The sequence below is a fragment of the Cnephaeus nilssonii genome, assembly GCF_951640355.1.
Source record: "Cnephaeus nilssonii genome assembly, chromosome: X".
NCBI lineage: Eukaryota > Metazoa > Chordata > Mammalia > Chiroptera > Vespertilionidae > Cnephaeus > Cnephaeus nilssonii.
This window is the reverse complement of record NC_137071.1, coordinates 18,643,839-18,667,432: the sequence shown is the minus strand read 5'-3', so window position 1 is coordinate 18,667,432 and position 23,594 is coordinate 18,643,839. Positions and strand designations below refer to the sequence as shown.

General features: G+C 38.2%; 1 protein-coding gene across 4 annotated transcripts in view; it reads left to right on the top strand.

Annotated features, from left to right (window-relative positions):
• Positions 1 to 23,594, top strand: part of DMD (dystrophin) — a 2,362,317-nt gene that overhangs the window by 2,294,831 nt on the left and 43,892 nt on the right. For all 4 annotated transcript variants that reach the window (XM_079764882.1, XM_079764883.1, XM_079764880.1 and 1 more), the window contains 7 exons: positions 3,315 to 3,481; positions 6,708 to 6,819; positions 8,215 to 8,351; positions 9,034 to 9,072; positions 13,507 to 13,572; positions 14,876 to 14,941; positions 18,470 to 18,628. In XM_079764882.1, the coding sequence (XP_079621008.1) occupies positions 3,315 to 3,481; positions 6,708 to 6,819; positions 8,215 to 8,351; positions 9,034 to 9,072; positions 13,507 to 13,572; positions 14,876 to 14,941; positions 18,470 to 18,628 (746 nt within the window). The remainder of the gene's footprint in view (positions 1 to 3,314; positions 3,482 to 6,707; positions 6,820 to 8,214; positions 8,352 to 9,033; positions 9,073 to 13,506; positions 13,573 to 14,875; positions 14,942 to 18,469; positions 18,629 to 23,594) is intronic.

Genomic DNA, 23,594 nt, shown 5'->3' with positions numbered 1-23,594 from the left:
ACTGAGAGCGGGCAGTGTGAGCAGCCTGGCAGAATGCTTGCTTCGTCACCGCGGCGACGAGGCAAGCATCCCGCCCCGGCCGCGGAAGGCCTCTGGCCCACGGAGAGCCTCTGGGCAGCGGGTGCAGAGCAGCCAAGCCCCACAGTGAGCAGAGAACCACAGGGAGTGTGCCTTAGCTGTCACGGCTCCCAGATTGGAGAGGGCTCTCCTGAGGGCTCCCAGATTGGAGAGGGTGCAGGTTGGGCTGAGGGACCCACCCCCCATGCACAAATTTCGTGCACCAAGCCTCTAGTAATTTTCTAAAGGACAGTGGCAAATCAAGCCATGTCATATGAGGAAGAAATAAAAGGAGTAGGGATGAAGTGGCATGGACAGGCGTGGACATGACAGCTTTGGTAAAATACTTAAAGGGCTGTTAGAAGGCTGAAGACTTCTGGGTTTCTGGTCAGATGGATAATTATAATGACAGTAACAACAGCAAATACTGACATGGCCCTTTCAATGTGCCAGACACTGTTCCAAGTGCCTTTCACTTGTTAACTCGTTTAAATCTTACAACAACTCTATGAGATAGGCGCTATTAATAGTTCCATTTCATGGCAGAAGAAAATTAAGACACAGAGAGATAAAGTTAATTTCCCAAGGTCACACAGCCCATAAGTGGCAAGCAGGGGTCAAACTCCTGGAGACTCTAATTCTATTCGTTCTGCTGGTGGATTTCAGCTCAGGCTGAAGACACTTTTAACAGGGCTCCCTGGGCACAAATATTCAAGATCATCCATTAAGGATGTTTGTTCTCATGCACGGGTGGTGTTTATATAGAAGCTAGGAGAACACGCTAGCGTTGGTTAAGAGCTTGAGTTCTATGACTGCTAAAGGTCTTAACAGCTCTGTGGTGCCATTGCAAGATGAATTCACTTCTGTGGGTCCCTTTCATCTTTTACATTTTCCACAAAGTACCTCAAAAAGTGCTCGACAAAAGCTTTTATCAGAAGCTTGAATTGACACCATTTGCAGCTAGGAAATTTAAGGTTAAACAACTCATTACAATGTTGGAAAATTTGTCGTCAGGGGTAATGACTGGTACTGCTGATGTGGTGGGTGTTGCAAGGCAAGTGACCTGTTGATCTAAATGCTACTGCCTTCCTATGTGAAATGTGAATAGAGTCTTTATTAGCAAACCACATTCAAAGGAAGCAACATGGGTTTGCAATTCAAATACACATTGCCTGTATGATACTAAATATCCATCATATATTCATTTTAAATTGGTCTCAGAAAAGGTAGTGCCCTTGGGTTCTTGGCAAAGTGAATGAAAATCGTTACTGGAGAAGGCATTTTCAGTCAAGGGCTCAAAAGCACCTCCAAAAAATATATTAAGGTCAATGTAATACATGGTAAAAAAAAAATAAGCACACAAGAAATCAAGGTGAGCAAAAAGCAGCAGAAATAGCAGACAACAGAAACAGATCCACAGTAATTTTATGTCTTGGAATCATTAGATTATTTTTTGAAAACTATGTTTACTTTGTTTAAGAGAAAATAACAGACATTGAAAAATATCTGCAGGGAACCACAAACTTTAGAAGTGACCTTTAAAATGACCAACTAGCAGTAGCTGGTTTGTTCTCAGTGGATAGAGTGTTGGCCCATGGACTGAAGTCATATGTTTGATTCCTGTCAAGGGCACATACCTCAGTTGCGGGATCGATCCCCAGCACCAGTTGGGAGTCACCCAATTGATGTTTCTCTCTCTTTGTCTCTCCCCTTCCCTTCCACTCTCTCTAAAAATTAACAACAACAACAAAATGACCAACTAGAACTTTTAGATATTAAAAAGTACAATAACCAAAGTTTAAAATATACTGTATGAGCTTACATCAGATTGAATGATTCTAAAGAGAGAAATAGATTCCAGGCAGAAGGGATTGTTTGCAACGAAGCATAAAGGACAAAAAAGGGAAAACTAGAGAAATGCAGGCTAGATAGAAAAAGTCTACATTTATCTTACAGATTTCTATAAGCAGAGCAGACAGGGGATAGAGAAGAGAAACTATATGTTGAGATGATGACTGAGAAGATTCCAGAGCTGACTAAAGACTCGAACCCTCAGGTTCCAGAAGCCCAGTTAATCCTACAAAGTATAAATAAAACCCTAGAGACACAATACAAGACAGGAAAAGGATGAATTGCCTTCAAAGGAACAACAGTCAGCTTTACTGCTGACTTCTTAGCAGTAGCAGCAGAGAAAGTGAGCTAAAAGTAGAATAATATTTCAGTGTGCTACAACAAAGGAAAAACAAAACCCCCCAAACCTAAAAATCTATGTCCCATGAAGATAGCTATCAAGAATATGGATAAAAAAGAGATTTTTCAGATAAAACCTGAGATATTCACCACCAGCAGATACTAAAGGAATGAAAAACAAAAAGGAAGTCATCAATGTATGGATCAATCTAACAATATAAAAAAATTTAAACAGTCTTATGGGGTAAAAAAAGCAAGGTCTAATTAAAATGCACGACTATGATAATATATAAATCAAGTGATGGGTAAATATATTTTGAGCTTTCTAAAATCATTGTACTCCTTGGTGGAATGGTGTTTATTAAAATTTAGACTTTGAAAGAGGAAGAAGGAAAGAGGGAAAATAAAGACACAGATAAAGAAACAGCAGGTCACCAAGAAAACAGTAGCCCTGGTGGTTTGCATTCAGTATCAGCTCTGCCACCAGTTAGTTGTATGGCCTTTGAAAAACTACTTCTCTCATTTACGTCTGGTGTTTTTTGTTTTTGTTGTTGTTTGTTTGTTGTTTTGTTTTTGTCTGTAAAATGAAGCTTTGGGACCAGATGAATTTTGAAACCTCTTCATTATGATTCTATGACACATTGAGAAATAGATTCTTTAGAGAAAAAGGAATCAATACTTCTGGGTTATTTTTTTTCCTCCTTTGAAATTTTATCAATAAACACTTATCTTTTACTTTTGGCTAACTTATGTATCTGCTCAAACACTGGAGCTCAATATAGTCTCACTCAGGTGTGTATTTTGCTTTCCATTAGTTTGTTTTTTATTTGCTTGTCATCTCATAGCCAGAGTAATGGCAGCTCACAGCCTTAGGGGTAGATGGCTCCTGTGAATGTTAGGGGGACCATTTGTAGAAATGAACTGCAAAAACTGGCCTTCATTGTACAACTTACTGCTTTTTTCTTTTAACTTATGACCTCAACTGATATGTGTCTCCTTTACTTTCTCACCTTCTTCCCCCCGCTCCCCACCCCCCCCCGCCTTCACTCTCCCTCCTGTCTCTGCAGGCCAATAATAAGCCCGAGATCGAAGCGGCCCTCTTCCTAGACTGGATGAGGCTGGAACCCCAGTCCATGGTGTGGCTGCCAGTCCTGCACAGAGTGGCTGCTGCGGAAACCGCCAAGCATCAGGCCAAGTGTAACATCTGCAAGGAATGTCCAATCATTGGATTCAGGTATTAGGAGCCCCCCAAATGTCAATTTTTTTTCATGTCCTTTCTTGCCTTTTAATGCCTTGATCTTTTACCTCCTGTACCAGTTGCTGTTAGTCTTCAAAGTGGGAGAGGAGGTGATCCATCATGTCCCTGATCACTGCATTATTTTGGTGGATCTGGCTCTTTAGGCAGGTGTCTCTCTCCACCTGTGCTTTTCAGCTCTGCAGAGGCACAGTCTTGGGTGAACACGACTGACTGCCTGTCTCCACTAAGATAGTGTCCGTCAACAGTATACAGATAAACTGTGCCTCCGCCTTCCTGCAACCAAAACATTTTGACCATCTTTTTTTTTTTTTTTTTCACGGTCTTTTCTGTTTATAGGCAGTATCCAAGAATTAGTTATAAAACTAAGGAATGATTCTATTTTGGGAGACCCATCATGGTAGCCCAGTCTCTTATTCACTTTGTACCATTTTCCCCCCTAAAGTAGTAAGACTTGTTTTAAGCACCCTGGAACTTCTCTATCTGCGAATCTGATTAGGCTCTTCACATAGTATCCTAATGAACTTCTAAGGGAATATAAAGTATGCAAGTAAATGAAAGATTCACAAAGCAGCTATAAAAGGAAAATGTTCCTTATAAATTTAAAAGTAAAAAGAGATAAGAAACAAAGCAGGTTATTCTGATATTCTTAAACTGTCACAGAAGACAACTGGCTCTTAAACCTTCCGCCTTGTCGACCTGTTTGGGGAGACAGAATATTTTTAAATGGATTCATCTTATTGAATAATAATCCCCAATCCAAATTCTGAAATGATGGTGTATTTAAACATCTGGGTCAACATGAAGGTTTCCTTAGCGATGACTAAGCCATAAAGTTGTAAACTGTAGCCTATGCCTGTTCAGAATCCACTTAGTCGCTAAGTAAATACTCTTCCTGGTTATGCTTGGACTTGTTTTAATACTTGGTTGCCTAATAACTACTTTGTATAATTTGTGTGCTCTGTCCCATTTGTGTGTTCTGTCCTTCCATACTTCATGCTCTTTACAAAGGGGTTTTACAAAGCTTTAGAGCAGTGGTTCCCAACATGAGGCACAGGCCCCACGGGGGTGGGGAGCAATTTGATTTTTAAGGGGGGCAATTCGAGAATGAGTTATTAACAGTGTATTTTTTGCATTTCTTATGGTTCTAGGGGCCTCATATACAGTATATAAATATATATTGTGACATATTTATGCATTTCAGTTCTCTATTATGTTTTGAAACTTTATTTGCTATTTTTTCATATCACTTCATATTATAATTTTAACAATTTCTTAGTGACTTCTTCCTCAGTACTTCAACTGTCCTTTCATTCTATAATTTTTCTCTTTCATGGATGCCATGTTCTTTGGGAGCTTGTTTAGACCAAGTGAATGGCCTTTTAGGCTTCCTCCATGTGACTAGGAGTTCACTTTTTGAATAATAAGAATTACACTGAGTGGCCAGATTATTATGATCTCTGAACACATAATAATCTGCCCACTCAGCGTATGTGTGTGTGTGTGTGTGTGTGTGTGTGTATAATATATATATATATATATATATATTAGAGGCCCAGTGCATGAATTCATGCATGGGTGGGGTCCGGCCAGCCTGGCCAGGAGGAGGGGACATGGGCGGTTGGCCGGCCGGCCTGCTGGTCGAACTCCTGATCGAGGGGACAATTTGCATATTAGCCTTTTATTATATAGGATTACACCGAGTGGCCATATTATTATGCGTTCAGAGATCATAATAATCTGGCCACTCAGTGTATATGTCACGGGGAGGGAGGACATTAGGATTTTAGAGATGCTTAGGTGGGGCATGGCCAAAAAAAGGTTGGGAACCACTGCGTTAGAGGTTTCTAAAGCCTAGAGAGACAACACTGAGTAGGCAGGGCTTGCAAAGGACACCTTCTTTCCATCCTGGTTTTCGCACGTAAGAATGATGCTGTGGCAGGGGCAGGTGTGGGGAGCCATAGGGAAGAGCATTACATTCCTTTTTTTGTGAGCTCACATCACTAGTAAGATGCATAGGGGAAATTTTATAAAAATAAAAAAGAATGCTTTGGAAGATCTAAGAGCATTTTCACATTCACTCCTTTTGTCCTTATCAGATTAGATTATTTTAGGAATTAGCACTTCTCTTTCCTCCCGGCTCTCCCCTTCCCCTAAAGATGGTTGGGATCTAAAAAAGGTATCTCTCCCCCTCCCTCCCCCGCCATTTCCCATAATTGACATAAGGAATATGTTTATTTGAATTGGATAAAATTCTTACCTGAGAAAGCAAAATGTGAAGAGAGTGTGAAACAAAGGATACACTATTCAAAATGTACCGTCTAGTACGCACACATTATACATTCTTTCATCTAATCCAATTTTTGTCCTTTCTTGGGGCTTCAGTTATCATTTGTGAGTAATGTGGTAAGGGATTTCTGAAGAGAGACAGATAAAAGAGATTATCCAAGTAACTCTCTGAAGATGAATCATGTCAATCAATCAGAAAAAGTAATTTAAAAAGATTTATTTTAATGGAAAGTTCATGTTTAATTTTCTTTTGTTTTATGAAATTGCTTCATATATATGTTTATATATTTCGTTGATTTCAGAGAGGAAAGGAGAGGGATAGAGAGATAGAAACATCAATGAGAGAGAAACATCATTCGGCTGGCTGCCTCTTACATGACCCCACTGGGGATCGAGCCTGCAACTAGGGCATGTGCCTGACTGGGAACTGAATGACCTTCTGGTTCATAGGTTGATGCTCAACCACTGAGCCACACAGGCCGGGCTCATCTTTATTTAAAAAACTGCTTCAGAAAATTTTTGTTCCCATGATGGGTAGGGGGCCTACAATACATGGATCTGTCTCTCCTGAAAGTTCTTTCAAATTCTAGTATTTGCTCTTCAAAAAACAGGAAGTTTGCCAGTATCTTTGTATTTAATCTGAAAGAGTTCTTAGTGGAGTTTAAATAAGAACTGAATTTTTCTTCCCTCCTTCCATATGGTTATAGCCTAATCTTTCTGCCAAAATGTGTTGATACTGTAGGAGAAGCACCAGACCATTCTGGAGGTAGAAAGGTAATCACTTACATTGTGGGATTAATGAGCACCGAAGGCTGGTTTTAGAATTAAGACAGGGTGGAAGAAGGTTTATTAAAGAATGTTCTTTGGGAATTTGATTTGAAGAAATACATACGTGTTTGCTTTTGTTCTTTACCAGGTACAGGAGTCTGAAGCACTTTAATTACGACATCTGCCAAAGTTGCTTTTTTTCTGGTCGAGTTGCAAAAGGCCATAAAATGCACTACCCCATGGTGGAATATTGCACTCCGGTAAGCTGGATGCCTCCCTGATGTGAGTTCGTTCACCTGGGAGAAATTTCCATTTGGGACAGTATTACTGATCTCGTGTAATGCTGTAATGTCTACATTCCCCAGATGTTCCCCAGCTAAAATGGTTCCAAATTGTGGTGCCAGGATTTACCTTACCCCTAGTGCATAGGGCAAGGGCTGGCACACGTGGACTGTTGTAGACACTCAACAAATACTGATGAGTGAATAAATAGGTTTTTCTTCCGTTTGCATTGGCTGTAGGGAAGACATTTTCACATTTCTTTTGCACAGCCCTAGCAGTCGTGTGGAGAGGTTTTATGGTCATGGGGCATGTTGGGTTTAGGGGTATAATGTGGGTTCCCCAAAATTCATAATCTCCTTTCTGGCAATCTTGCTTATCTCCTGTCTGTTTTATATACTAACACTTGTCAAGCAAATGCTAGGTGTTTACCTTTTAAACTACTCAGTGTGAAATTGCTATTATTTTTACCCCCCATTTTATAGATGAGGGCTCTGAGCTCCTAAGGTTAAATAATTTGCCCAAGGCTCCAGAATGAAGAGGTAGAGCCTTCTAAGATGTTGATTTGGGTAAATATTAAGTGGCTAGCAGAACTTTGGAAAATCACTGGCAGGAAGGTAAGGGCCTAGACCTGGTGGTTAGACAGACCTGGGTGTAAATCCAATGTTCCTTAAACACTAGCTGCTTCCTATTCACAGTCTGTGAATAGCAGCACTGGCATTGCCTGGGAGCTTCCTTATTAGAAACCCAGAACGTCAAGCCCTGCCCCTGACTTTCTCAAGCAAAACCTGCATTTTTCTCTAGATTTGTGGGTGGTTCCCACACACTTCAATTCGAGAAGCTCTGCTTTAGAGTATTTCTCTCTTCCATCGTCAGAGTGATCCTCTCAGTTTTTCCATGGTCTTTCTCTTTTTTATTCCTTTTGCAAAGGTATTTGATGATGGAGAATGAACCATGCTGTGAATATATTAAGTGGGTGAAACATGGTACCCATGTGGACAATAGTACATTTTTAAAATACCGTTAAGTGTGGCAAAACTTAAGGTTAACTTTTCGACTTTAAGACTTCTAGAAATTACCACTTATTGAGTAGCCCAATAGTTGAGGTACTTCATTTATTCAGTGTAACAACTTTTTGAGGTATGATTGTCCCCATTTCACAGGGGATCTGAGCCTCATTCACCCAAGTTAATCCCACTAGTAAATGCCAGGCCTGGTTTCAAAACCCTGGTTTTGTCTGATTTCAAGGCCTTTGCTCTCAACCCTTACTCTCTCTGAGATTACAGAACTAATGCCCTGAGTTGGAGCACTGGAGTGGTCCTTCTTATGGAGGTCTTACTTTCCCAAGTCTGATGTCAACCCAATTTCCCTTTCAGACTACATCAGGAGAAGATGTTCGTGACTTTGCCAAGGTACTAAAAAACAAATTTCGAACCAAAAGGTATTTTGCGAAGCATCCCCGAATGGGCTACCTGCCAGTGCAGACTGTCTTAGAGGGGGACAACATGGAAACGTGAGTAGTGGCAAAAGCAAAGCAGACTCTCACTTGATGTATATTCGAGCTCCTTTCAGCTGAATACCTTCCTTCACTCCGAAATGCAAACAGTCTCTCCTATTTCTTTCTCTAGATTTCCTTTAGATGAAAAGAACAAAACAGGCTGATATCAGCATTTTCTGTGTCAATTGTCCCATGACAATGACCTTTCCCAAAAGTAAAACTTTATCTCACACAGAAAACATCAAGCTCCAACTGCTAAATTACCTCTAAAAGCTTTTAAGAAATACGGGACTGTTTACAAATGAGTGATTCCAATATTTCATTCTGATTTTCCTCCCTCACGAATCAGATGTGTGTCTCTTTGGATCTGATTGTGTGGTCATATTGAGTCACTTTTTTTCTATTTGAAAGAAGATAGAGTCACAGGAAATTCTTTCACAGTAAGTAGTAATGATTCTCATGATCAAGCTGAGGATGCCTTCACCTCACTTAAACCTTCTTCTCTCCACAACTCTGGTGGCAATCACACCACTGGTGGTTTTTCTTTTAATTCACTTTCCACTTTTGTTTGGCTGTTGCTTTCCATGGTTTATCCTTAATTGGTTAGGTTTTATTTATTTTAACCTTTCAGTATTTTTTTTTTTTTTGAGGCTGAGTTTGCCTGTGTCTCTTCACCACCTCATTTTTTGTTTTGCAGTCCTGTTACTCTGATCAACTTCTGGCCGGTAGATTCTGCGTGAGTACTTCTGCTGAGGGGTGCTGCTGCCACCAACACATTCGCTTGCTGATTTTTAAACTTTTGTTTTGTTTTGTTTATTTGTTTTGTTTTAAAGACATATCAATTTCCTTTGTTTCATTTTGATTTTTTTCTTCCCTTGGTAAAACTTTGAGAGTGCCATCGACCACAGATCAGGAGAATCAGACTAAGGTTTTCAGGTCCCCACCTGGTCCAACTGGAATGAGCAGAAATCCTGGCCTTGAGTTCAAAAGAACATCAAAGACATTATTGGGCTGTTAGTTGTGTTCCTGGGAGACATGTTTATATATTCAATTATAAGCAGGGAAGAGTTTTCTGATTACATAATACCATTCTTTAGCCATGTTCCTTGAGATTCCATGCTTTAAGGCCTTCAATAGGATGATGGTTTATTCTTCAGGGCTTGTTATAAGTGAATCATTAAATATCAGCAGAATCCGTTGTATAGTGGGATGTTGAGTAGGGCTGAATAATTTCAGTAAGGTGTGCGGACTTTTTATCATGTAATGCCATGCTAATTGACTGATATTATATACATGAGCTCATTTTTTAACTAAACACACTTTGCTCTTCTCTCCTAAATATTCAGCTCATAAGCAGAAAAATGTACTGCAGTCTTTATTACTAGTGGCATGTATTAATAATACTAATATTAGATACCAACAGATAATTGATTTATCTCAGAGTTTATAATGGTAGAAAATTCATTTTGGGGGTCTGTGATTTATGTATTAGTAAACAGTGTGCATGTTTTAAAATTGTGTGGGTTTTTTTGATATTTCAAAGTGTACTTTATTAAATATGTATTTAAAGTCAGACAGCTCTATTATATATAAGGGGTAAATGACCAATTTGGAAGACAGACTTGTGTAAGAATTCAATTTATTTTTATTGAGTCTTTTTTATTGTTCTACCATGTAATTTAATTTAAAGTAGATCCTTTTTTAAATCCTGTAGTGATAAATGCAAACAATTAATTGAGGTCTATTTTAGGTCTTTATTGGCCTAAAGGAAGTGTAAGGCATCTTTTTTTAAGCTGCATTATTATTCCCCTTAATTTTGAGATATGGGAGCTATAAGTAGTGAACTACCTGGTTTCTTTAATCATCATGAGTAAACAACTTGGGGAGATTTAATTATGTTCCTTGTTATTGGTAATTGTTTCCCCTAACCCAGGTAATCTATTTGTTTATAGAAGTAAGAAGCTTTTAGAAAATTGATATGCTGAAATTTTCAGCTTGATTGGATCCTGATAAACAAATGAATTTACTCTGGGTTGGATAAGTTTTAACCAGTTAAAAAAATCCAAAAGATAAATAGGCTAAAGAATAATTTTTAAAAATGCATGGATAGAGATAGTACAAAATAATAAGCAAAGAATAACAGTTCCTTGAAAGAAGAAAAAAATGTTTATTTAATACATACACTCATGAGAAAAAAATTATGTCAATGAGTTTTTGGTGTGACTGATTTTAACTACAGGGTGTTTGTTTTAAACTTTTAAGAACTTTAAAATGAATAACAGCCTTTATTAAAATGTCTCCTCAGACAACTAAAACATACCCTCATCTTGTCTTCTTATAAAAGTTTATTTACTAGATTATTCAGAAATAGTAGGAAGTTCTAATTTTAAAGACGAAAACAAACCCAGCAGACTAAAGTTCCTGGTTTCTTTAACACCAGTCATCTTTTTAAGGTCCTTCCTCTTAGGATTATATAATTTCTAAAATATACTGTAAAGCTATTCTATTAAGGCAGAAGAGCCAGGTCCTAAGTTGTTTTACTTTGCAAGAATTCTATCTGATGTTAACAAATCCTATGATGATGGCAGCATTTAATCCATTTACTATGGATCACAGAGTTTGAAAGTTTATTGAGGTACAGATCTTTCCTTTTTCCTTTGACAAAACCTTTATTTACCTATATCTGTCATATAATTTAAAACTAAATCTAGCGTAAATATTTTACATTGTTTGCCCACAAATGAGACAGTCAAGTAATATTCTTTGAGCTATTCTCCTTTGAAACCTAAATGAATGAAAACCTAGTGGAATTTTCACAAAAGAGAAGGTGGTAGTGGGTGGACTGGAATTGGCCATTAAGGATATAAAAAAAAATAAACCTTCTGTGTACATTGTTTTGTATTTAGGAAATGGGAAGGGAGAAGGGTATTCTTACCTTCCCTTCGAAAAGTGTTTTAGAAGGCCTTGCATTCATAGTTTTGCTTCTGTACTAAGTGGTTTTGTACTTTTACTAATTGGTTTTTAAGTGCTTCTTTTCTGACCAGTACTCCCTTTTGGCTAATTTTCTGACTTAAAAAGTACCTTCTTTACTATATATATATATATATATATATATATATATATATATATATATATATTTCTGGTTATTATGAGCTCTTGTGCTTATGCATGCTGTGTTAGGTGCTGTGTGCATTAATAAGAAAAATAACCTGGAATTATCCTCAAGGCTAAGACTTAAAGCTCTGCATAAGATTTTCTGTATGAGATTTTATTAAAGTGTTTTGGATTTACTTGCCTAGTTTTCTTGTTATAGTTATGTTTCAAGGTCTCAGGTTTTTCTTCTATACATTACCAGGATAGCAACTATTATAAGGGAAAACATTAAATATTTTTTTATGATGGTGGGCTTTTAGCTCATAAGAAGTATATAATTGAAAGACTGCTCTGTTCCATAGATAGGGCTTATAAGCCAAATAATCAAAGTACTAAATTATCTTTACTTGCAGTGAATATTTCAAAACAAACCTTAAGCATTTTCCTAATTATGGGCTGCTCTAGGGTTCTAAGAAATTACCAGATTAACTCTCTAAAACTAGAGTGAAGATTCACCTGGAAATCTTTGGATATGCCTAGTAATTTGGGTAGTCATCCTTTTATTTCCTTGGGATAGTTTAAATGTCTTTATAATTCATTGCACCTTTGGTTATGGTGAATCAACTTAGATAACACTGATTTCTTAAATAGGACACTTATCAGAGGAGACATCAGTTCCCCAGTGATTTGCTGTAGTGTGTTGTAATAATTTTATGATTGTGGTGTTTTTTTCAAGAAAGATGGATTTCTAGTATATTTCCTATGTAAGCCTAGATAACTACATGGTTTTCTTTTTTTATGTAAGAAAAAAAACAAATATCTTAGTGTTTCTACCTAGTCCTTGAATGCTACTTGGACATTGGACTAAACCAGTCCTAACTGAATAGATTACTGCTGACTTTTAGATTCATGCCTTTACCTAAGGGCTTTCTGTGTTAGGAGAGAAATGGAAGAGACCTTTTGTACTATCCCAATTAAAACAAAAAGTACAAGCCCAAACTGATTTTCAAAACAGAGCCAAATATCAACAGTACAACGATTGAACTTTCTTTTGAGAGCCAAGTTTTTTAAACTTAAACTTCTTCTAACGCCACTTCTTCAAAATAGACTCGCCCAGGCCGTGGTATTTTGTGGAAGAGCCACACTCAAGGGGCCAAAGAGCCGCATGTGGCTCGCGAGCCACAGTTTGCCGACCACGGTACTATACCAACTTCAAGGATTATTAATAGATTAGATGTGAAAGAATGGAAAAAATGTTAACCCCACCAAAATTCTAGTCTGTGGACCCAAAGAAAAGGTTTTTATGCCCCAAAAGTATATACACTAATTCCTGCTAATTAATTCCTCCCTCTTGTTTTCCTCTCTGAATATTAGCACACCGTATCCCTAATAAGAAATATTTCAGATATTGTGACATTATATGGAATTTAGTCATTCTTTCTAAAAGGCATTACAATATAACTTTGGGTCATTCAATTTTATTATCTGAAATAGTAATATATACCTGCTGCTAAATTGGTAGATGTATCCCTTCCTTAAAAAATTACACAGACCAAGGTGTCTTGATATGTGGAATCTTAAGAAGTCATGGACTGGAGTGGCCTCTTTAGAACTAAAATTGTTGACTGTGAATCTAGGCAAACGTACAGTTCCCATTCAATAAAAAAGGATGTAATAAATAGCACAGGTGTAGACTTGAAAATTTAAAACCACATAGTGCTAAAACAATTTCAGAACTGTAGGACACAAGATATTACAAGATATTACAAGATAGGAGGACAAAATGTCACACAGAGATTGTTTCCCTCAACCTTTTCTATAATTGAAACTTTCCACAGAAGTTTTTGATCTCTCTCTATGGCTTTTGATAAAAGCAGAAGTATGAGAAATCCTCTCTCCAACCTGAATTTAAAATATTGGATGATATGTAAGCTACAGGAACAACTAAATGTGTACATTATCCATAGAAGTAGAATAAAAGCATTCTAGGCCATGTATATAACATAATTGTGTGGTGGGTTTTCTTTTCTCCATTATAGGATGGTATCTGTGACTAATCACATTTTCTGCCTTATAGGCCTGCCTCGTCCCCTCAACTTTCACACGATGATACTCATTCACGCATTGAACATTATGCTAGCAGGTATGAGACTAGTTGAATGCCAGGCAAATATTGATTAAAGTAACTAACCAAGGAAAGCTAACCTATAATAATTTTAAACGAATCTTTTCTTTTTTCCCCCCAAACTTGTCTGATTTCTACTAATCAACCTGCCCTCTAACGTGCATGCCATTTCACTGCATGTTGGTTTTGGACAATAATAAGAGCATTAGTCCAGAACAATCACCCCGAACCCCAGCCTTTAAATATTTCTGATAGTTTTGTTATGTTTTGTATACTGAGCACGTTTAATAAATTGACTTAGAAACCATATAACCTTTTTAGAAAACTGCTAGACAAGACATAAGTATGTGAAGAAATGATACTATGTTACACGGAGAATATGAAAGCATTGGCTTTCCATTTGTGTGTTTATTTTATATAATATGCTGTAAATAAGAGAATAATTGATTTGCCTTCTCTTTGGACTTTTCTGTCTTACCTTCTTTGTGTTTGAGATCATTTTATACCTAAAAACTGAATTGCTAATTGTAAGATATCGTATGCTTGTTAAATAAATCTGGAAGAGTTTGGTTAACTTTTTGTTGTTGTTGTATAAAAACCTTATTATTGTCTGAGGTGAATGAGGTGTTTTTTAAAAAATATATATTTTTATTGATTTCATTGAGGAAGGGAGAGGGAGAGAGAAATAGAAACATCAATGATGAGAGAGAATCATTGATTGGCTGCCTCCCACACTGGGGACTGAGCCCATAACCGGGCGTGTGCCCTGACCGGGAAACTAACCATGACCTCCTGGTTCATAGGTTGATGCTCAACCACTGGGCCACTCCGAATGGGCTGAGGTGAAGGAGGTTTTTAAAAGTAAAAATTGGTAGCAGAAGGTGTGTAGAGCACTTACTGTGAATCCATCCTTTATCAGTATTCTCACTGCTGACCATGTCTGTCATCAGTGGGAAACTTTAATGATCTTAAAAAACAAGGGGTAGTGTAAGGATACAGAGTATATTTGTTGTTAGGGAAGCTTTCTTGTGAAAACCAAGGCTTGTTCTCAGTGAAAGGAAGATCGATCTGTGAAGGAGAAAAGAAAAACAAAATACACCTTCCCTTATAATTTATAGCATAAATGTAAAGCTACTAACCAGCTGTGGTCTACCACTCACTGCCTCAAATGGTTCGGCCAACACACACATCCTTTAATTTGAAGGATTCCTTTCTCCTCTTAACGTGATTTATCCGTTAGTTTTCAGGAATGTTCGATTAGGTCTTGAATAGATTCTAAGAAGTCACATAAGTTTTAATGAGCTTTTACGTTTTTTATCAGGCTAGCAGAAATGGAAAACAGCAATGGATCTTATCTAAATGATAGCATCTCTCCTAATGAGAGCATGTAAGTATCCCGTCTCTTTTTACAAAATGTTCCTGAAGATGAAATTGCTTTGAGGGATTTAGAGGTAGGATAGCTCAGAAGATAGAAATTAGCATTATATACATTTGATCTTTTAAGGAGCCCTTCATTTACTTTTTTTCCCTTAACTCTTAACCTGATACGGAATGAGCTCATCCAAACTGTGGCATTATTGGTATTCCAGAATAGCAAAAACAGTTCGCCTTATTCTTATTGAATTCCATATTACCACAAATTGCAGAGTCCCAAATAGTTAAACTATATTAAATGCTTGATCTTTGACCAGACCTGCCCGATATTTAAATCTATTGGGTAGTAATTTTTTTAAAATATATTTTTATTGATTTCAGAGAGGAAGGGAGAGGGAGAGAGAGATAGAAACATCAATGATGAGAGAGAATCATTGATCGACTGCCTCCCCCATTCCCCCTACTGGGGATCGAGCCCGCAAACTGGACATGTGCCCTTGATCAGAATCAAACATGGGACCTTTTAGTCCGCAGGCCAACATTCTATCCACTGAGCCAAACCGGCTAGGGCAATTGGGTAGTAATTTTTAAAGTGATGGCTAGGTAGTATTTTCTCCACTCATAGGGAAGTGGAGACATAATCTTGCAGAGTTGTATTGGTATTCCCATATGGTAAGTTAGTTGTGCATTTTTCTGCAGAGATCTGAAGCAGTAGGGTTTTGTGATTTAGCATCTTCACCAGCTAAATAAAGGAGGGAGGCAATCTTGTAAAGGGTTTTAGAAAAGGAAGTACACATTCAGGTAACAGGTTTTTAGTGGAATGATAAACCAGGCCTGTCAAACTTAAGGAAGGAGAGAGAGCGATGTTAGAAGTGTCAGGGAGCAGAGCTCTGGCAGCGAAACGGAGGCTTCCTTATAGAGCAGGGGAAGTATTCACAATACGGAGCCCAGAGGAATATCACCATGAACCAAGGGCCTGCAGTGGAGGGAGTAGATTAAGAAACTAGTAGGAGGGGAAAATAAAGCTCTGCTTACTGAATAGATAATTTAGAGAGAAGAAATCTGGTCAAAATACAACAGTGTTTTTAGTTTGAGAACTAACGGATGTCGCACCAGTTTGTCATGGGAAATCTAGACAAAGAGATGAGTGGTAAATTTGTCATAGGTAGTTGATATCGCAGCACAAGTTACACTCAGGTGAGAAGAGGCTGAGGGAACTAGTATTAAAGGGGCATTTATACATAACTGGTTATTGAAGACATGGAAATAAATCATCTCATCTGATACATACAGGCAATTAAGGTAATAATAGAGCCAAGTCAACACTCAACCAATTTTGTATGATTTACTTACAACAAAACAAAACAACCTTTCCCCTAAACATAACTCTGGTGCATTCTCTTTCTTAGCTATGGGGGAAAGTATTAATATGTAAAGTACTTTGACAGGAATATATGTATCCAAAGTGTAAACAACCTGAGTTATTTGCTTCTCCTGGTCACTGATTTTAATATTAGAAGCTCTAGCACAGTGGTCGGCAAACTCTTTAGTCAACAGAGCCAAATATCAACAGTACAACGATTGAAATTTCTTTTGAGAGCCAACTTTTTTAAACTTAAACTTCTTCTAACGCTACTTCTTCAAAATAGACTCACCCAGGCCATGGTATTTTGTGGAAGAGCCACACTCAAAGGGCCACACTCGTGAGCCGCAGTTTGCCGACCATGGCTCTAGCACATTTAATTCAAGTTGTATCTGTATGATAATGGCTGCCGTCCATTGACAGCTTAAGAGAACAGTAAGAGAAGTTTAATTGTAACCATTTTTTAATATGTTTCTATTGATTTCAGAGAGAGGAAGGGAGAGGGAGAAAAAGAGAGAAACAACAAGGATGAGAGGGAATCATTGGTTGGCTACCTCCTGCATGCCCCCCACTGGGGAAGGAGTCTGCAACCCAGGCATGTGCCCTGACCAGGAATCAAACCATGACCTCCTGGTTCATAGGTCAACCCTCAACCACTGAGCCACATCGGCCGGGCTAATTATAACTACTAGTTGTAATTAAACATGAGAGGGTTTAGCAATAAAATGTCAGAATTTGGGAAGAGATAATAAATTAGACAGGCAGTAAAACTGCTTTTGTTTTATTTTTAAATGAAAAGCTTTAGTTCATTCTGAGGACATAAAATCCATTTGACTCACTCTTGGATGGTAAAATCATGATATTTTAGGGGCAGGTCTGGAGAATTGGTTTGGAGGATTGTTTGACTTCTTAAGTGTTTGTTTTGAACAACCAATGATTACTTTTAGTCAACATTTCACTTCTCAACCAATTACCTGGCTTGATGGTCCAAAATAATTTAAATCAGGAGGGTTTTTTTCCGTAAAAATCTGAATTTTTTTTCAACTCAGAAGATACGGCAATGAGAAAAGGAAATTAAATGGGTGTGGAGAGGGGACTATGAACCTATATCTTAATGGTATTTAGCCAAACAGAGCTTTAGCCTCTCATTAGAACAGGGTGAAGTTCTTATATGCACAGGCTTTTCAGGAACTGGGAGCAATGCATTCAGAAAATACTTTTTTTCTGTGTAGCAGAGAGCTCCTAGTTTAAAGGAAAGATTGCAGCTGCCTCTCAAAATATAAGCCTTTTGCCTCTTTGTTCCCCAAGATTAGCTGTTCTAAAGAATGAATCCACTTTTCTTTTAGCCACTTCAATGGCCTTTTTCTTCCAAATTTTGTTTTTTATCTACATAATAATTGAATGAAATAATCATTTATCTACAGTTTCATTATTGTTACTATCCAGCCTCTGTGGCTTTTATAAGTTGAAACTGGTTTACCAAAGTGACATTTTTTGGTTACATTGCCTTCCACTAAACAAAATATTTACTCATATTATTTTTATTTTAAAATATAGTTTTATTATTGATTTCAGAGAGGAAAAGAGAGGGAGAGAGAGATAGAAGCATCAATGATGAGAGAATCATTGATCGACTGCCTCCTGCACAACCCCCACTGGGGATGGAGCCCGCAAACTGGGCATGTGCCCTGACTGGGAATCAAACTGTGACCTCCTAGTTCATTGGTCGATGCTCACAACTGAGCCACTCCAGCTGGGCTTTACTCATATTATTTTAAAGGCAGCAGGTTTTTTTTCTGGTCAGTATCAACAATAATGTGGGTTAGTGAACAGATTACCTTGATATGCTTGGTAAAAACAATATACAGCCATTATTATATCTTCTAATATTTATTATCTATTGGTTAAACTATCAACAGAGTCCCAATATTTCTGTAATTTTGCCATTAATTTACCCATGTAAATAGGCCAATCAAATTCAACTGAAAAGAAGAAAAACACTCGAATTGTCACCCGCAGAATGGTAGACCACAACCTCAGCAGTATCAAAATGGAAAAGGGGTCTAATTAATTGTTAAGAGCAAATAAATGTTTCTATTTTTAAATACACACCTGAGTCCCTGATCCCCAACACAAGTAAGTGGGGCAAAAACCAAAACCTTTGATTTTATTTTCCAGAGATGATGAACATTTGTTAATCCAGCATTACTGCCAAAGTTTGAACCAGGACTCCCCCCTGAGCCAGCCTCGTAGTCCTGCCCAGATCTTGATTTCCTTAGAGAGTGAGGAAAGAGGGGAGCTAGAGAGAATCCTAGCAGATCTTGAGGAAGAAAACAGGTGAGTTTTCTTTCTAGCTTTGTCATTGGTATGCAGAGTGCATACGCTTGCACACATAGAAAAGTGCCAGGAATCTTCACTTAGAGTCGTTCTGTGTCTAATTGTTTTCTCCAATAATCTGTTTAGCTCCATGTACAGATTCTCTCTCTCTCTCTTTTTTTTTAATCGGAAAGAAGAAAATGAATGCAGTAGTATAATTAAGAATTCATATTTTAGGTGGGAAAGGAATGAACACTGGTGGTGGTATTTGATTTGCTGCATGTGTTTTAGAGGCTTCGATTTTCTGTGTGAGAACAGAATTTAAGAACAAAGCAGGTCATTTAATTTATCATTATGATTTGTACATGTCTTTGGCCATAGTATCTCTCTCAAAGCATTTAAGAAAATAGGTTCGTTGGCTTGGTCATGCTTGGGAACAAATTAGTTCATCTTATTTCTCATCATCAAACGCAGTCATCATTGATGCTCACCTTATAGCAGATTAGGGCCATGATTCCAGTTGTCAGTCGTCACCTGAAAAAGATGTTCATGTAAAAATAGTAGTAATTGCAGAAATAAAAGACTAAAGAAAATTCACAATGACTGCAGCTAGGACAAAGATGTCAAAATCTGGGATATTGTGTGGTGTCAGGATAATGCAAATCATTGGACTTTTACTTTTGTATTACACGTATATCACAGGAACCTTGGGTATGAAAGACTTTTTTGCACATGATCACTTATTCAGTGTGCTGTCTTTAGACAAATGCCACCAGGCAAGTCTATAAAGGAGCAATTGCTCAAATCTGTGGGACTCGAGTACTTTCATCTCCTTGGTTTAGCCCAGGGCACCAAGACTTCTTAATCCGGGAACACAGTGTATCTGAGAACCAGCGCCCGCAGGGAGTATGTCACCTCAAGATGAAAAAGCAAACTGCCATTCATCCAATGCTTTTAGCCTCCACTTCCCTGTTTCTAGCTCTTAATACCCTTGACCTATGGCCAGAGCTCCTTTACCTGGTCGGCTCCCCTTTAGTCTCTTTCCCACCCCTCCAATAAATCCTCCACATTGACTCCAGTTGTACATCTTTTCAGAACCAAGACCCATGATGGCATTCTTCTGGCATTGGATTTCTGCGGGGGGGAAAAAAATCGGGCTTCTCAGCTGGGCATTTAAAACCTTCCACAAATTTCTCTTCACCTGCTATTACAGCTTCATCTTCTTTTGTACCTATATTCCAGCCATACTGTTGTAGTTACTGTTTTGAATGTAACCTGCTCTCATCCACTCTCTGGGTCAAGCTCAGGCTTACTTCTCACGTTAGCTGCTAACCACCATTCCTTCACTGCCATGTCTGATGAAGGAGTTCTACCCATTCTCTATGACCTTCCTCAAAATAATTTCCTCTTGGAGCCCTGTACCACCCTTGCATTTAGAAGTTATCTTTTAAAATATATATATGTTGATTTCAGAGAGGAAAGGAGAGGGAGAGAGAGATAGAAAAATCAATGATGAGAGAATTACTGTTCGCCTGCCTCCTGCACGCCCCACACTGGGAATGGAGCCCACAACCTGGGCATGTGCGCTGACCAGGAATCAAACCAGTGACCTCCTGGCTCATAGATCAACGTGCAATCACTGAGCCTGATCTATCTTTTGTCTAGAGTCTCAGTTTGCCTTTTTAGCAGTTATTCCCAATGCCTCCCTCTAATGTGATGGCAAATGCCCTTGGGGAAAGGAGTGTGTGTGTGTGTGTGTGTGTGTGTGTGTGTGTGTGTGTGTGTTTTAATCTTTTTAATGTCCCCTATAGTTCCTACCACAGTGTGAATGTTCAGTACATATTCAGGAAATATTCAGTAAAACCTAAGTTAAGAATACAGCAAGACTGTCAACAAGTACCAGGAGGTTATCCTGAACATTTTGTTTGTTTTAGTGGTAACATTAGTTTTGGCCTCATTTGCAAGATTGGTAGTTAAAACATTTCCCTCTACTTTATTGAGGATCATCATTAGTACCCATTTATGTTAAATCTTTAATATTTTAGGGGTCAAAGTTAAATAGGGGTAAAAAGTTAGGATTGGCATTATAAATAGAATTTGATGTTACCCAGGAATAAAAATATTTTTGAACTAGATAATTGTTGCCATTGTACAGTGTATCTTTGTATTGAAACCGGACAAGCAAGGTGTCCGGGCTGCCTGTCAATACTTGAGCCAATACAGCAGAGACAGGGTTGAATCACATATGAGCTTTTATTCCAATACTGCCGGCAGTATGGGAGAGCAGCAGGTCATCCACAAAAATCTGCTCTGTAGCCCACCATAAGCCAGCTGCTTATACTGGGTAGGACAAGGATTACAGGCATGGGAAAGTAGGCTATATGGGCTGGGGCAGGACTCCATGTTTGGGCAACAAGGTTGTTAATCTTTCCATGATTATAGGCAGTTCATAAATGAGAATGGACCGCATTCCAAGGTTGATTCCCAGTTCCAAGGTTGACTCCCAGATCCTGGGGAAACAACTCCCAGCCATGCTAGAATGTCCTTTCTTTAACCAGAACAAGACAATCACGGTTAACAGAGCATGATTAATATTTCCCATAACCATAGCTAGTCCCCAATATTCTATTTTTGTCCCTAACAGTATCACATTGGTCAAGAGTTCTGTCTCGTTTGCTGTTAGCATACTTTCCTTCCGTACCATGACAACCGGGCCAAGAGAGTTGATAGAGTACCAATAACTATCATCATTTATATATAATCTCATCATTTCCAGAGCACTTTAATCTATTTTGGGTCATTTAATCTTCCTAAAAGCTCTTTAAAGAAGACAGATGGGAAAATGCAGGTTCAGAGAGGTTCAAATGTGTTGACCCAGATTTCACAATCAGCCACTGACAGAACCAAGTTCAAATCCAGATTTTCTGACTCAAAATAGCCAACTTTACCTTGCACCAGAGAATATTCTCTGGAATGTACCTTAATTTGAGGGAATATTTTAAAGGACTAGACATGATTAAACCACTTCATCTACTTGTGGTACCACTGGTAACCACTTTTCTCTGAAAGATATCCAAGACCATTCCCCAAGAATGGGATGGTTTATTCTCTGAAAGAAAAAAAGGTATACTAAAAGCTGCTTAGAGGTCCAAAATGAAGCATCTAATATTGATGCAAATATTACTCTAAGTTATCTTGACCTTCAAGTAAAGGTCAGAATAAGCTTTCTTCTTTCTCCCTCCACTTTGCCACATTTTCACTTCCTACTAAATCCCAAAGAAATGTCTCTGTAGAGCTCCCCAGAAAATATCCCGACTGGTTTCCTTTTCTCTGTACTCTCCTATTTTCTTTCTCCTCCTCCACCCCCTCCTCCTCCTCCTCCTCCTCCTCCTCCTCCTCCTCCTCCTCCTCCTCCTCCTCTTTCTTCTTCTTCACTTGGATCTGCTCTTTATTTTATTTTATTATTTTATTTTTAATTTTTTTCTTTATTGATTAAGGTATTACATATGTGTCCTTATCTATTTTCTTGCACTTCTACTCATGGAGGTTCAGAACCATAGCTTAGCCTTCATGATCCTTGAATTCAGCTTTAAATTCACCATTTCCTGTCTTTCCTCTGAGCGATCCCAGGAGGTCATTAGATGACCTCTCTTAGTGCCTGCCAAGCTGGATGTATTTTCCAAGTCAAATTGTCTACATAATTGGACAAATACAAGCATACTTTTAGGTAAAATGGAAAAGGATATTTAAAATTGAGACTGTCCCATATTCTTTGGATGTGTGCTTACTAATTCTATTGTCTTTTGTGTTCATTTATTCTTTAGCTATGGCATCTCGAAATGCCAGTTGGCAAAGGAAAAAGGCTTGGATATCCCTATTCCTGACTAGATATGTTACTGAATTCTGTTATTCTTATTCATGACCCCCCCTCCCTTTAATCCCCTTGGAAAACAGAGAATGGCTATTTAGAAATGTCTCAGGGGTGTCATTAGAATTTTGTTTCTCCTGGTTGTTGCACATATCATTCAATAAATATTGGTGAATAAATTAATGAATAAATGAATTGACATGAAGCTGAATTTCTTTTATTTATTTTTTAAGGAGGGCAATTTTTTTGTTGTTAATCCTCACCCGAGGATATTTTTCCCATTGATTTTTAGAGAGTGGAAGTGAGGGAGAGAGAGACAGAGAGAAAAACATCGATGTAAGACACATCGATTGTTTGCCTCCTTCCCACCCCTGACTGAGGCTTGGGGATTGAGCCTGCAACCGAGGTATGTGCCCTTGACTGGAATTGAACCCTAGACCCTTCAGTCCATGGGCTAATGCACTATCCACTGAGCCAAACTGGCTAGGGCAGATGAATTTATTTTTATTGTAGCACTCATGCATGTACTTTGGACTAAAATTGTTTTTAAAACCTCATTTCATAGAGAAAAGCCTTTCAAAAGCTTTTCTTCTGCTTCCTTTTCAAAATACTCCCCCTTTCCAAAATTCCTTGATTAGTGCCAAGCAGTGCTTTGTCATAGATTTAGAATGTTAAAAATTCATTTCCCACATTTTGGGCCCTTTATGTCTCCCCCACTGGCATTCTCTGATTCATGGTTTATGCCACAAAAATAAGGTGAAAACTCTGAGCAAAGCTACATCTGACTCTGAATTTTCTCAATAGTGTCTGTCATAAATTTGTTAGCTAGTGCCTTATACAGTCCTTAATGTTTCACTCCGCATAATGTATCTCCCTCATACCACAGATAATTCATATTCACATTTATTTGGTCAAGACCATTTGGATATGGAGAATGTGCTTCATTGTGTTTCCTTAACATTGCAAACTCAAAGTTTGCTCCCCCCTGCATATATTAAAGCCTGCAATCTCCTTCCTTAAATCTGCAGTGTCAAATTCCGCCTTTTTCTCTGCACTGTCTAAATGAACCAAGACTTGCTCTGAAACTCTAGGCATGACCTTAGCCATGAAAAGGTAGCC